The following is a 16,668-nucleotide window of genomic DNA, read 5'->3' on the forward strand; positions in this document are numbered from 1 at the left end:
CGAACTGTAATGTTCCAAAGCCCGCGGGACTACCGGCGGCTTCTAAAGATTTTTTTTTTTTTTTTAAGCAGTTACTTCAAAGATCTTCTATATAGATCATCTTTGGTTACTTTGTACGTGATTCACTCATGCCTTAGAATTCATGACATTCCATTTTTTTTTTTAAATCATGCATTAGTTGCTTGCAAGACATGACAGATAAATCAATCAGAGCGGGGAATTTGCTTTATACTTTACTAGAATGGCGCCGGCAGTATATAGTGATTGCAAGTCTACAGTAGGCTACTATATTTTACCGGAGTTATAGCTGAGATAATATACATAAAACAAATTAATAAACAGGAGAGAACACTGTACCCTCAGTGGCTATCAGTGTTACCGAGGTGAAGGGACACTGCAGCTCGAGCACAGTAGATAGAAAGTTAACAATTATGGTAATGTCTTTATAAAACTTTAGGGCTACAGTTCGTGGGAAATTTAAAATTACTCCTGCTGACCGGAAAAAAATTATCTGGAGCACTGGCATGTGGGTGTTCCAAAGCCTATTTACTTTTCATATTTCAATGGCCAGTTTTTAGCAGGGACACCACAATATCGGTTTTGCAAAGTTTTGAATTCAGTGTCCCACAGCAACGGCAATGTTTAATCTATAAAATAAAAATAAATTACTTTATTAAATCTACCATAATGAGACAATGGTTAATTCGAAAAAAACATTATGGTTTTTCATGGATAACTCAAATAATCAACTCTTGACTCATCCCACAGTGTTTAGGTCTTGATTATGTTTGCATTACTCATTTAGAACCATTGAGTATGCTCTCTTTAAAGCAAAACACTGGGAGGCTGGCTCTTCCAAGTGTTTCCAGATGCAACAGTCCTAGTTTTATTATTATTATTATTATTATTATTATTTGTTTATTTAGCAGACACCTTTATCCAAGGCGACTTACAGACTAGGGTGTGTGAACTATGCATCAGCTGCAGTCACTTACAATTAAGTCTCTCCCGAAAGACAGAGCACAAGGAGGTTAAGGCTCCCATGCCTCCAGAGCCCGCTCCTTCTCCACCCTTGCTCCGCAGTGGTGGAATGACCTTCCTACAGATGTCAGGACTGCCCAGTCCCTGACCACATTCCGGCGCCTCCTTAAGACTCACCTCTTCAAACAGCACCTGTAGAACTCCTCTGTTTGTATCCTGGGACACTATCACCCTTCATGTAAATGTGCTTTATTTTGCTCTTATCTGCCCCCTATTTTACTGCATTTAATCCTGTACTTCAGAATACTGTAATCTGCCAAGTGTTTAACCTGTAGTACTTTGTATTTAATCACATCCTGATGTTACTATCACTATTTAATCATATCCTGATGTAACTATCACTATTATCTGCTGTATTATTGAATTTTGGTTTGTCACACTTGTACTTTGCTTGAACAAAAGTTATTGTATTTCTTGCTCTTATTGTATTGTAACACTTGAAATGTATTTGCTTACGATTGTAAGTCGCCCTGGATAAGGGCGTCTGCTAAGAAATAAATAATAATAATAATAATAATAATAATTATTAAGTGGCTTGCTCAGGGTCACACAATGAGTCAGTGGCTGAGGTGGGATTTGAACCGGAGACCTCCTGGTTACAAGCCCTTTTCTTTAACCACTGGACCACACAGCCTCCTAGTTTAAGATAAGATATTGAACACCCGGCCCTTAATGGAACGTACTGTACATAGTGCAGTGAAAAAGTAGATCACTATTAACTATTTTAAACACAACATGTGGAGTTATTTGTCATAACAGTTTGCCTAAAGGTTTAATCTCGGGATGCAAGTCTGTTACAATCGGGACATTCCATTATTACACACGTTTGTTTTTTTGACAAATAAACTAAATACTGTGTAATTGCACCACATATATGAATAATGTATTAAGAGAGGTTCAACTTTATTTATCATTTTCATGTTGCCCCAATTGTTGCCGTGGCTGGGTGGAAGTGGAAAATCAAGTGCAAATCACATCCAAGTTGAACTACAGTACAGCTTATGATAGTTCTTGAACTTTATTTATTCAACATGTTGGTATCAAAGCGACTGATATGTTTGGCATTTTAAAATAGTTTATGATGAGGAAACACTTCTGATTTAAAATGTCATAAATATTTATGTCTGCAAAAAACATATGTATGCAAAGTTCTTGTTTAATATGCTAGTTTATTATAGCCCATTACTATAATACATGTGACTATGATAAGACGCTTACATTTGAATTCAATCAATATTTTGAAAGAATGCAGCAACAATGTAATCAAACAAACAAAACTAATTTAAATACATGCACAGAAATGAAGCTACCTTAATAAAAATAAACCGACCTGCTCACAGAAGCAAAGCACCTTCCACATATTCTCACTAAGACTCAAAGTGGTAGGATACAACCGCCCTTCTAACACAGCCCTAACCACAGACATCTGAACACCCAGACCAAGTATGAAGCCGCAGTTATCCCACGGAGGGCTATCAGAATCAAGTAAGTCTCATCATAACTTTTGGTATCTGTTTGGTTTTATCTCCCCCCCCCCCCCCCCCTCTCCGATATACTGGGACAAATGTTCAGATATTTGAACAAATGCTGCTTACAATATATCTAGGGGCAAAAATTACCATGTTCGTATTGGTTCCTACCTGTACTGTAATTATTACTGTTAAAATTCTTTTTTTTTCTTTGGTTTAATACAGTAGTGTTAATGTGGTAGTTGTTTAGGTAGTATGTGTAATTATTAACTGCTATCCCAGAGTTTGGTGGTATGTTAACATTGTTGGCTGCAGTCCCAGAATTCATTCTTTCCGATCAGGTAGTAGCAGGTGTGCCACAATAAGTCAACAGATGCAGCTATTATTCTTACTTGAGTGTTCCCCCGAGCAAAGTTACAGACACTGGCTGCTGAGGTTGCTTAGATACGGTCTGCTTGACATCAAGTACATCTGGGATGAATCAACTCAATGGCCTATCAGTTTTCTTAAAACTTTTCTTTTTTTTTATCTTTATGTATATTGACAGCAAGAAATAAAACAGAACAGCATTTCACTCATTAAATGTGTATTTTATAAACAGTGTATTGTTTTGACTAGCGTATGTGTACACTAGACACATTATATCTTTTTATATTTTATTTTGCCTATATTTCTTCTCTCATCCACCAGGACCACGGGTCTTGAAATTGCACCTCTTAATAAATAATTTGCAAATATTTAATACAAACATGATTTTATTATATCGTTACAAGTCATTTTAGAAATAGTGGTTAGTGGGAAAATCTGGATTTCTGTCTTTTGAAAACAAGTCAGTGCTTTTCCAAGTTGCTCTTTGATGGCTGGAATTTAATTTCTGGGATATAAATGGAAAATGCACAAAGGGTTTGCTCAGGTAATCCAACAATGAGACGGGTCTCTCCAAACTGGAAAAACGAGAAAATGGCAAAACACAGCACATTTTCTGGGTACGGTAAAAATAAAAAAGATAATTGAAAAGGAATGCATGTACAACACAATGAAGAAGTTTAAACTATGAAACTGGACCTTTAAGGTTAAAGGGGGCTACTGTCGCAGAATACTATGCAAATGAACTGCAGGCAAAAATATATAGTAACTGTAATTGGTCAGCTATATAATGCTTTGTAACATTTCTTGACTGCAATGTTTTGTTAGTGAATAAGAGTGTGAATAATAACAGTCAGTAATGTACTGAAACATATCTGCTACTTTAACCATATAGTACAGTCTAACCCACTTAAGTGTATATCCGGCCTGTTTAAGTGTACATTTCTATTCAATTGTGAAAGTAGGCTAAACTTACATGTAGCTGTGTGACAGGACTACAAATGAATATAGTTTTCAGAATGAATATATAGGCCTGTATGAAATTGTCTGCAATGCACATACAGTATTAAAGCAACAATTATTTCCATGTAATTCTTTAAGGTAAAAAGGGGTATTTTGTGAATGTGCATTGTTTACCATTTACTGTACATCTGCACATTTAAATATAAACTGATGGTTATGTGTATTTAAGTAAAATACATAAATTAAGTGAAGCCTCAAATAAACAGTAAATACTTAAGACTACAGCATAATTAATTCTGTTATGGTGCATTAATATTTTATAATAAAAATTCAGACCAACCCGCTTCAGTGTATTCTCTGTTTAAGTGGATAAATATTTGTGAAAAATAGGTTATACACTTAAGAGGGATAGACTTTACTATACAGTTCAACCTACTATATCATAGTAAGGAATGATGTTTAAAATCTGTAACCACATAGGATAGGTCTGTATGGATGGGCTGTCCCTGTCATAAACAATATATAAAAGGAGTTTCAAACATGATGGACAAGACAGCAAAACTGACAAAAAAGGGAGAGACTACATGCAGCCGTTAGGCAAGAACCAGTAATTGCACAAATTACTGATGTCAACAGTGTATGGAACACTAAAAGCTGATGACTAGAATATGTACAACTGTAGAAAATGGCTTTTGCTGTACTGAGGAATGTAGTCATATATCCTTCCAGATGTTTTTTTTTGTTTGTTTGTTTTTTTAAACACCATTGCAAACATGAATGCAATGCCATCCTTGCTGTCCATGTTTCCCTACTGACAGTTATGGCAGGTGTAATAGTTTGTTATAATAGAAATGATCAGATTCTATTTTGTGACAGTAGGTAGCAAAATAGTGTTGATAATATCAATCTCCACAGCTGAACAAAGTGAACTGCATACCGATATTATGATGTTTCAAATCGGAGGGCCCTGTATTCAGCTTTGCACACTGAAAAGGTAAAGAAGCTTTGGGGGAGTTGAGCTGATCAGTGCCAGGTATCTTGCTCGAAGCAACATATATTAATTACAAAGGCTCTTTCATCTGCAACATATTAATCATGTTTATTGCTTTACTTTATTATAGTGTGCCCTTCTTACCCCGATTGTGGTAAAAACGTAGCAACCCCTTACCCGAGATCAAAGAGAAATGTGGACTCGGTCAACATTTCTTTACCGCCATCAATACTTCTACTCGAGAGCACAGATCTGCCTGCCTTTGTTCTCAAAAGCAAACTTGAAAAGCCTCTGACTAATTCCACTTTCTTTGTTTGTCTACAACACCTGCTCACAACACTAGGGTCACCACCTCTGGGGTACGAAAAACGGGACATCTGAACAAAAGTTTAAACTCTCTATAAATCCTATAGTCATTCAATATGTAACATTGATAATATTACTATTATAGTATTGATAACCAATTCATATTCTGCGTCTACTGCAGTGAAACTTGCAAGAGTCTACTGGAAGCACATAATAGCAGGACATCATTTAATGTTCAATTTCTAAATATTACATTTTTCAATGTATCCGTTTTTCGTTAAGTATATGGAAAACTACAAAGCGGTATGTAATTCAATATGTTAACGTAACATTATTCAGCAGATTTCATTCGACTTTATGAAGCAAAATTAGGTAATTATATGGGTGATGCAAAACTTTTGGCCATAGCTGTTCCCTTTATCATTTTTCTGAGTAGTAAAAAATAGAAAAGCAGTTACATTTATATTAGACTTTGTGTTTGTGGAAGGGGCTTGCTAGAGTTGTCCAAAAAAAATGTAAACATTTAGAATGATCTCCACAACACAGCAAACTTGTTTTGTATCCCACATAGAATCTAGCTGGGTGTCAAAAATGGACGTTAATGAGGATGAACTGCTCCCTTACCCCTTTAAGAGTCATCAGGCAGTGTGGGGATACTCACATTGACACTGCTACTGCTTTTCTAGAGCATCTTAGCAAGCACAACCCTTGCTGTAATATTGTGTTTGAAACCTGCAAAGCAAATCCAACATAACTAAGAATAAATAGCTTTAAGTAATTTTAATGTTTTTACACTCCATTTTCTGTTTTGTTCATATGGATCGCAATGTGGCTTGTCAACTGTCTCCGATTTTCTTTTTACCGAAAGTCAAGTGCAAAGACACTTTAATTGGTACCCCTTCTTTACAGTATTAGTATAGTATACAAAAGGTAACATATTCAAAAGGCTTTCTGGATTGGGGAAATCTCAGCTATAGGGCCAGAACCATTGTAAATATAATTGATTTTGAACTGAAAAGGAAGAATAGGTGCATCATTAAAATTACATCTGAATCTAGATCAATAATGATCATAAAAAAGGAAGAAAGGGCACCTGGGGAGCGATAGATCACAATAATACTCACTATTGCTGGATTTGAGGTCCCGGTGAATGATGGGCACAACTGATTCTTCATGTAGGTAGTGCATGCCCCTGGCTATCTGTACAGCCCAGTTAACCAGGATGTGGGGTGGTATCCTGCGCCCAGCCAAAGCCCGATTCAAGGTCCCTCCTTGGGCATATTCCATTACAAGGCACAAATTAGGTTCCTGAAGGCAAACCCCTTCGAGTTTAATGATATTGGGATGTTGCAGCATAGAAAAGAGCTTCGCCTCCTGCTTTACACTCGCTGCTGTGGCAGTGATGTCCTCGTCGGGGTCATAGCGCGCTGCCTTTACGGCTACCTCCTGCTCTATCCAGGTTCCCCTGTACACTTTGCCAAACCCTCCGACCCCAATGATCTCTTCCAGAGTCAGCTCGCTAAAACTGATCTCTACCGGAGAGCTCCGGCCACCATTGTCCACTCCCACAACACTACTAGAGGGCTGCAGTCTGTGGTATATGGCGGGTTTGTAGGTAACATAATTAGAGGGGAATATCCCGACCCGATAGTTGATTTTGCCAGTCCACCAGCCTTCATCACCGGAGATGGCAGCGTCCTTTGAAAGCACCTCGACCACATCTCCCCGCCGCAGACTAAGTTCATCTTCCCCGCTGGCTTCGTAATCAAATACCGCAGTCCACAGCGGATTCGAGCAGGCAGAAGCAGAGTGAGCCAGTGGGCTGTAGGTGGGGGACCCATTCCAAGCACTGTCCTTATTATTGCTGCTCAGCCGTCTTTCACCGTTTTGGAAACCGGCTTGCGAGTGAGCCATCTCTGGGCTGTAGCCTCACCATAGGGGGCCGAGTTGTGGATGCAAAATAGCGCTACCAGCCTCAAATTACCATATCACAGTTAATCAGAAGGCAAACAAAACTTAGCAATTTACACTCAGTCCTTGTTCTTTGCAAAATTACATCCATTCAGGCTGGTATATGAAAACGATGACACAGAGGTAATGTGATTACAAAATACAATCAAGTGATCATGGCAGTCACCGTAATTAGTTATAAACAATATACATTCTTACTTTTTCTGTGGTGCATGTCGATTTCACATTCTTGGAAAACAAAAAATAACAATTCTGCCTAACAAACACGTGAGATGAAACGACCTACGTTTGATTAATACTACGACTATAATAATAATAATAATAATAATAATAATAATAATAATAATAATAATCAAACACGAAACAAAGCATATAAGCAGGAATTCGAGAAGACTATAGTTCAGGTGCTGACGCGAGACAAGGCTGTGTTTATTTTCTTAGAGGAAAAAAGCCGCTTCAGATTTATGTCTCTTTGTTATTAAGCGTAATTTCCAATTCTGCTGCTACAAAATTAATCGAGTAGTAACATTAATAGAACAACGCCTTAATTCCAGTCCCAATCTAGTTACAAAAACAATAGCCCTCACCCCTTCGTCTCCTACCCTTGTAATAATTGTGTTTGACAACTGCAAAGTTCATACATTCCTTTCACATTTTTTCCGAGGCCATTTATTCTTCTGGGGCTTCATCCTTTCAACCTGAACGGGTCCAAATCAAAAACCTCTATACGTGTATTATCCAATTGCCCCGGAAAATACTGTATCCCCCCAACTCAAAACAACCCATACAGCGCCGCCATCACTCCCAGACTCCAACCTGTCTGACCCCAAGCAAAGGGGAATAGTAGTGAGTGATTGGGCAACACATAAACACGTGACCAGTAATCTGTGTAAAACAACAAGGGGAGGAGTTACCTTTTAAAAACCGATTCCTCTGTTCTGCATGGCTAACCTGCACACAAGTTTTAGTTTAATGGTGTAACAGCTATTTCCTTGTAAATTAGTCATGAATCTGAAAGATTTATTGAGGCCACACGGTAAAACGTCACAATGATGTGACGAGTGAAACAGAAAATGATAGAAAGTGATTATAAGCAGTAATAATAGGTTGTAGCTAACAAAATATGTTCATAAATCCTACCTATCATGCACTTTATTTACTATATAGGTCTCAAAAAGAAAAAAAAAAACGACAATGCAAACATATGTTGATTTTAAAACATGGTACCTGGTATTACACAAAGTTAAAAAAAAAAAAAAAAAGTCCTCAGTTTGCTTGCCTTGTCTTCCAGGAAGTACACATGTACTTCCTAGGTCATGTACCTCAGAACAAAGCTGGTTTGGTACTAACAGGAAGAAGGTCCTGAAGGGGTAGGGACAATTTCACTCTCCTGGTGAAATTACCATGAAAATGCAAGACTATCAGAAGCAAGACCAACAATCTAGCGTTGTACCAGATATCAAGATTTAAAATGAAAATACATGTTCGCAAAAGCATTATTTTCAAAACTACAAATCTGATTAGATCTGATTAGTGTAGGCATGTGCATAATGTGGAACATTTTTTAAATGATTTTGTAAGGTACAATCACTTTATGATAACTAATATTTCTGTAAGTTGGGGATCATGCTATGCAACTTAGGCCAGACAGGCAACATAACAGTAACTGGAAACAATAATGTCTTCACTGTTCATTATTTGACCTTGACAGTAGTAGAAACTATCTCAAAATTGGCACAAATTATTATTATTATTATTATTATTATTATTATTATTATTATTATTATTTGTTTATTTAGCAGACGCCTTTATCCAAGGCGACTTACAGAGACTAGGGTATGTGAACTATGCATCAGCAGCAAAGTCACTTACAACTACGTTTCACCCGAAAGACGGTGCACAAGGAGGTTAAGTGACTTGGTGATGGTGATGCTGGCAGCGGTAATACTGCCCTCAGCGCAGGACGCTCCAGCAGTGGCAGCGGCACTGTGTACTGCGGCAGTGAAACTACTGCTGGTGGAGGTGGTCTCATCACCTGCAGCGCAACAGCTGTTGCTGGACACAACAAAGCCTCAGGTGATGACAAGCAGGCATCCCTGGGTGGTGATGTGCAGGCAACCCTCTGGGAGGCGATGTGCAGGCATCCCCGAGTGATGGCGAATAGGCCTCCCCAGGTGGTGATGAACAGGCATCCCCGGGCATTGTAGGCTTGGCCGCCCTAGGCGTTGCAGGCTCCACAGCTCTAGGCATGCAGACTCGGCAGCCCTAGGCGTTGCAGGCTCCACAGCCCTAGGCATGCAGGCTCAGCACCCCTAGGCGTGGCAGCCCTAAGCGTTGCAAGTAGAAGCAGCTGCAGCTCCGCTTCCTCTGGTGGTGGAGGTAGCTCCAGCTCTTCTGGTGGTGGAGGTAGAAGTAGTTGCAACTCCTCTCCCTCTGGTGATGGAGGCAGTGGCAATACTGACCTCCTGGACGGGGAAGTTGACCATGAAGTGCCCACACTCCCCACAGGCAGGGCACCAACTCGAGACCTCTAGAAGGCAGAGGTAGGCATCCAAATGGCCTGCTGGCAGTGGTTCATCCTCCATTCCTGGGAGGGGACAGTTGGTCAGGAAGTGCCCACTCTCCCCGCAGGCAGGGAACCAACTCGAGTCCTCGAGAAGGTGGAGGTAGGCTTCCCAGTGGCGTACTTGCCGGCTAGTTGGCAGGGGTGTGGGGTATTCTGGCCATAAGCGGTGGCAGTGGAGACAGCGGGCCTTCTTCCCTTTTTGGACTTCGGGCTCATCCCCCTCCTCATCTTTGTCCGAGTCGACCTCTGGGCAGCTTTCCTCCTCATGATACATAAACCAAACCATACCCCTGGCACCAATACTACATACAAACAATAGCACAGCACATAAAACATAAAATGCGCAAAATGAGAAAATTATATTGACCAAAGCAGTGAACAGGGAGTTATACAGAATAGATTTCCACCAAGTACTGGGGGGTGGGAACTGTTTTAAAATTGCCTCTTCACCTTCCAATGACAATGTAAAATTACAATATAGCAGCTTGTATAGGTGTATGTCTGCATTCATACTGAAACATGTACATGAACAAGCTCAGTAACAGTTATGAAGTAGACTAGATACCTTCTTTGTCTTTGGAAACAGAGTGAGTCAGATCTTTGGCCATGTGTGAGTCATTGGACAGCAGCAACGTACTGTACAATTACAGTATTATTATTACAGAAGACAATGTGGGAGCTGTCGTTAAGCCAGCCAGCATCACCCCTGGACTACACTGCACTACTGTTTCACTTTTGCTGTATAATTCACCACCTACACATTGAGCACTCAATGTTGGGATTCATGACTGTGTCTGTGTATAGTGTGTGTTATTATTATTTCGGGACTGAACCCCATGGTTTTGACTGGCTTTACACATCACTGTGTATAGCCAGTATTGTTATTTAAGCAAATAATAGCGCTTCGTTTTTCACCATTGTATTGTTGTTGGATTGTTATTACTGAACACTGCATCACCTCTACACCTGCGCACTGCAAACCACTTTGCCACAATAGGATATTTCATTATTTGTGAAATGTAGCTCTGGTTCTTTAAATTGCTCGCGTTCACTGTTCACAACAAAACTATGAAAAAAACAGAGACAAGTAACTAAAACACTGATAACAAGTCATTTATTTTCATTTTTAAAGGGTTTAAAAGGCACGTCGTATGCAGACAGGCTAAAAGAACTGAATCTATTCAGTCTTGAACAAAGAAGACTACGTGGCGATCTGATTCAAACATTCAAAATCCTAAAAGGTATAGACAATGTCGACCCAGGGGACTTTTTTGACCTGAAAAAAGAAACAAGGACCAGGGGTCACAAATGGAGATTAGATAAAGGGGCATTCAGAACAGAAAATAGGAGGCACTTTTTTACACAGAGAATTGTGAGGGTCTGGAACCAACTCCCCAGTAATGTTTTATGAAGCTGACACCCTGGGATCCTTCAAGAAGCTGCTTGATGAGATTCTGGGATCAATACGCTACTAACAAGCAAACGAGCAAGATGGGCTGAATGGCCTCCTCTCGTTTGTAAACTTTCTTACGTTCTTCTTATGTTCTTATGTTCATGGACGTGGACATGAACAGAGGGGTGAGCGTGAGACCACAGCGTACTGCTGTAACAATCTATAATCTATAATTCATGCATTTTGAACTGAGAATAGGTCAGTGTGAATAGCAGTACTTTATGTAACCTATTGTATTTATCCTCTAGGATTAAAGACCAAAGTCTATTGCTGTATCTTTATGTGCGATGCAGCTGCAAGGTCTTTTATGCTGCCAGGGGTAAACTATTCTAAGTATACACTCACTTGCCAAAAAAATCCAGAATGGCCTTAATAGTGGGTAGGACCACTTATCTGGTTATATTATTCCACTCCTTTGCATTCTAATTTGGTTTCCTTTTGTGGAGCCTTAATCTTATTTACATGTCTTTTTGTTGTTTTAGGAGAAAGCCCCCCTTAAAAAACATGCAGAAAGAGCTTTGAATTTGCCACTGGGTGCTGAACAACTTATACCAAGCAATGTAAGGTAGGAAGTCCAGATGTTCATATTTCTCATTTTACTTTTTAACATTTATAAAATGTTTGTGATGATTGATGATGGTTTGTCTGATTCCAAATTTGGCTTCCATTATAAATCAGTGTTGTTTTACATGGGACTGTGTACTTGTAGTTTGTGTCAAAAAATGATGGTAAAGACAAAGCCATGACCCAGATAGAACAGGTGTGACACATCCAGTGTTGAAAGTGACTGTGAGTTGGGCCATCTGTTGTTTGTCACAATATATTGCACGTGACCGGTTTGTGAACAGAGTTGTGATATCATTACCAATAAAGGAACACCTGGAAGACTGTCTTGATGGACATGTTAATCAATGCAGCTTCCTTACTGTCATGTTCCTTGTCACAGAGATCCTTCTGTTTTAAGGACCAAGCATTTTCAGTGGGATGCTCCCCCAGGACTTTTTTTGGCTCTTCCTATATAAATTCACTAACAATCTATTTTTTACAGTAGCGTCTTGGAATTGGTGTCCTTTTTTCATAACATTGGAGAACATTAAGTGCTTCAGAAAACATTTTTTAAAAAAAACTGCTTTAGTTTTTTCTTCAACACTTTTTAGTATATTTTTTATATAAAAAATAAAACTGTTAAATATTTTTTTTTATTATTATGTATTCCGCTTAGTGTTTTCAAATAAATAAAGTTAAATTTTTTTATTCTATGACCTGAGGGACCTTGCAATACTTCTTGAAAGTGTTGCTGAAAAATATTGATGTTTGGGCACGCTACAAGACATTGTTTCACCAGACTTTGCCTTTCTATCTGTTGTGTGCATATCAATTTATCTACATAAACAGTAAACATATACACAAAATATTATATTACCAAAGCAGCATTTTACAAAGAGCAAGAACAACAGAATAAATACCGCTAAATAAACTACATAACGCTAACAATTTATAAGCAAACAGTAAAATTGCAATGCAATAATAAACGTTTATTCTCAGGATCTTTATAAGCAATAATGGACACCACCTTGATTATTTTCTCAAAATAAATATTTATATATAAAATAGTAGTTCTTCATTCCATTATTAGCATTAACAATGAAAAAAAATGTAACTGATATAAATGTTGTTCACCTGTTTATATCTGCTTGTCATAGAAGAATGTATTTATTCCTGCATGTAAATGGTCATAATCATTCATTTTGAACAATTTATGTATTTATGCATGCACATTTTTAATTAACAAAATAGTCACTCATGACCTTACAGTAAAATAAATCACAGAGGCACTTGCCCTTGCACTGCGGCTAAGCACCGTGTAAAAGAGCCTAAATAAATAATGATTAACTGAGGCCTGTGCCTTGGGTACCTCATAGCTGGCTATGGCCTTGGTAATGCACAATTGAGCAAATTATACTAGTTCAACATGGTACTGAACAATACTGTGATCCACTTATGTAGAACAACCAACATTCTGGTAAATTTATGTATAAAATTATTTAGAATGATGTTGAAGGATATTGTACTCCAAATACATAATCGTCTAATGAAAAATGACATTCTGTTAAATGCAAATTTAATAATTTAGGACCTTTTTTTTTTTTCAACAGAAAATCATACTTTGGTTATGACACAAAATGCCACAAATACAGGCAGTAACACTTCTGGCACAACTAGACTCCTGAAGACTTACAAGGCACTTGGTTATTCTTGAGATTTACCGGTAAACGTCTGAAGTAAAGTGTTGTCATGTTTATTTTGGACATTTATAGTTTTGCTTGGTATGTCGACACAGACTCATATCACTGAAAATTATCACAAAAAAAATTAAAAGCAAGGAGGGGCATAGGTATATGGCCCATTTTGGACTTGCATTGCATGCGATTCTTTACTTCAAAGAACTGGCAACATGTTTGTGTTGGCCAAGTTGTGTTGCACAATGTTTATCAACATGAGTTCAACAAACAAAAGTTACCAGTGCATGCTGGCCTTCAGGAACAGAAATAAAAAAATGCTCAGCAGGGGGCAGCATGGGGCAATATATCCCTTTGAAAAGATGAGATTTTGTTGCCGAGAGACTTTCTGACTTTGAACAGTGCATGCATCTATTCTTTCGTGCAGTTCTCTCAGAAGAAAAGCAAAAGATTACCTTTTTATTTATCGGTGTTATATTGTTACATAGGGTTTGTTACCTGACGGGGTTGTTATTGTGTTGGAATCGGTACCGGCCTTTCGTGACTGTTATCCAATCGCAGGTTTAGTTATTGACCGGAAAGAGTATGATAGTATAATAGAGAATGCTTATGTTAGTTGATTGCTTGTAGGCTTATGGTTCGAACATGGACACACACCTGTTCTGCGCCAGAGCTAGAGCAACACGTTACTGCATGCTGTAAGGTACTGTGATTTTTGCCATCCTGTCTGATAATAAACATTGGTTCATCATTTCAATTACTCTGTTGTCGTGTGGATGTAGTTCTCCCAAAGCAAATGCACAACAATATTATCTTTAGACAGAAATGATTACAATCTAGTATAGATAGATTCGATTTTTAAAGAGAGTGAATGCTCAATATAACCTAAACCTAAAAACTAAAACATTGTTGGTTTAATAATGTCTAGTTCCAGCAACAAAAGAGGTTTATTTTCTCTTAATGGTGCTGATAGCTCCAGTGGGGATTAGACCTTTGAAGCTACAAATAAGAAGCAGCAAAAACCCTCCTAAATGTAGCCTGTAGAAATTCACCCAATGTGTTCTAAGTGGAAGACTATGTTATTCTGTATTCAGAGATATTTAGCCAGAAAGCAGTGTGAGTATGATAAAACAGGCATTAGTGGGCCAGTACATTGTAAAATATGCAAACATTTTTTTTTACAACAGCTCACATTGCCTTTTTGCAACACAATTAAGAGGATTCCTAAATCTTATTGACGCCAGCTAGTGTGTCTGAGAGAAAGCTAGTAAAAGTTCAGATTGAGAAGGCCTGAAAGAATACTTCCAATATTCTGGTTCAAATGTGTTTTATTAGTTTTGAGCTTTAAAAAATTGTGAAAAAAATCAAGCAAAAAAAAACCCTTTGAGCTTCCTGTTTTTTCAACGAAATCACTAAACAGCAATAAAGGGAAATTGTAGTTTGGTAGGTAGAGTTAACAATTGATGTGCTCAGCATTGTTCTGCTATGGACCATATGGGACAGTGTCCACCCTAGTTTTCCAAAAGTTGCTTAAACTAGCATATATATGGACAAAATCATCAATGATACCTATATAAAGTGAAAATGTGGCAGTTGTGAAGTCACTGTTTAAATAATGTAAAGTATCACCATGGAAGTATACTGAATACTTTGACTTTACCGGACCTGCTACACTTTAAATAAGTGGCATTTATTTCAATTTCCGCGGCAGTCACTTCAAAAGCCTTTACCCACTCTTTTAGCAAACCTCAGAAGTGCTTTCAGGTGTTACAAAGTGAAGTGTGACATTTGCTGAGGTAATCTTTTAGTGCTAAAACCTGTCAGTACTTTATTTGACTATGTCATTCATGCAGTATTTAAATCAATTTTTATATTTAAAAGGTCTCTTAAAATATTTATTGTAACTTCATTTTCTTAACATATGTTCATTCAGCTTGCTATATACATAGGCAGGTCTAATCAACCACGTTCCCTAAGAAAGATCTTGCTGTCCTCTGAGAGACCTTTTTCACACACACACGTCTCATATGCAATGTTTTTCGTTATTAGTTATGCAGATTTTTACTACAAAATTCAGGTTTACAAAAGCTATATATATATATATATATATATATATTTTTTTTTTTTTATCATGCTAAAGCATGTGAAAATACTGATTTATACCAAGAAAATCCATGAATTTATATTTGGTAGATACGTTTATGTAAATCACAAATTCATTTTAGTGCAATACATTCTTACAGGTTAACTTCAGCTGTTAGCATGCACATGTAGCCCACCTGCTTGGACCATGGCTAGGAATTCTGCTTTATCAGCATTGCTGCATAGAATGCTGTATGTGCTCTGATCCACACCGGCCACAGCGATTTAGGAATGTCAATCTTAACTATGGGACCTCCTCTCATTTTCCTCTCAACTTTCTAGAATGTACATTTCTAATATTGTACAGAAGTTAGTGGGAGTGTTAAAACCTGACTATGAGACAATGGCTGAAACAGTTAGGGGAGGAGTTTGATCGAGACACAGGGAAACAACGTGGGCTTTAGGGAGTCTGAAAGGGAAAGTTGTGAAACAGACCTCTGACCCTTTGCTGCCCGCAAATGAGGAGGACAAAGAGGCTATCAAGACGGAAGAAATATTTAGAAATCAAGTTACAGTTTGTAAACTTAATAATCACCTACCTGTGAATGGGCCAGTCGTCAATTCTACTGTACTGCACGGAAATCCCTTTTCCTGTCCGGGTAGGATCCCTGGCCTGATTGAAGCCGACAGCCTCAACTCCAGTGGGGACTGGTTTGTGAGTAACTGCTGTGAGCAGGCCCGCAACACTCGCTGATACAGTTAGTGAAAGAAAACAAAATAAATTGTAAACCGCAACACAGACTCTCCATTATCTAGTAAGAGTAGGGACTTTATAGATTTGTTATTATTAAAGACACTGCTCTACATTATTTTTTCACTTTCACTGCTTTTTGGAGAGATATTTTTCCTTTTAGTTAACTAGTTTGTTTAACACTAGAACTGCCACGGCAGTTATTTTGACGGTTTGAGGTTTTCAAATTGAAATTACTCTATGTGTCTGAAAATTATGTGGTTGCCCGTTTATGACTTTTGCTAAATACATGTATTAAATACCCTGACAGCATTTGAAAGGCAGGATTGTGAAAATAATTAAGTTATAATCTCGCCCACCTAGAACCACCAAAGCAGTCTTTTACAATACATGTTTTTATTTTAAGTACAACCTACAATATTCTTCTTTTATATATATACACCACTCACTTGATATATCGCAGGTGTTG

The 16,668-nt window shown here is 38.0% G+C and overlaps 1 protein-coding gene across 2 annotated transcripts in view; it reads right to left on the reverse strand.

Annotated features, from left to right (window-relative positions):
* The window catches only part of LOC117402997 (mitogen-activated protein kinase kinase kinase 21-like), a 61,228-nt gene extending 53,250 nt beyond the window's left edge, over positions 1–7,978 (reverse strand). The window contains exon 1 of one of the 2 annotated variants that reach the window (XM_034004794.3): positions 6,261–7,978. In XM_034004794.3, coding sequence (XP_033860685.3) covers positions 6,261–7,050 — 790 coding nt within the window. In that variant the 5' untranslated portion in view covers positions 7,051–7,978. The remainder of the gene's footprint in view (positions 1–6,260) is intronic. The other variant, XM_034004795.3, reaches the window with a different exon arrangement.
* Positions 7,979–16,668: the final 8,690 nt, after the last annotated feature.

This window comes from Acipenser ruthenus, chromosome 5, assembly GCF_902713425.1.
Source record: "Acipenser ruthenus chromosome 5, fAciRut3.2 maternal haplotype, whole genome shotgun sequence".
NCBI classification, from domain to species: Eukaryota; Metazoa; Chordata; class Actinopteri; order Acipenseriformes; family Acipenseridae; genus Acipenser; species Acipenser ruthenus.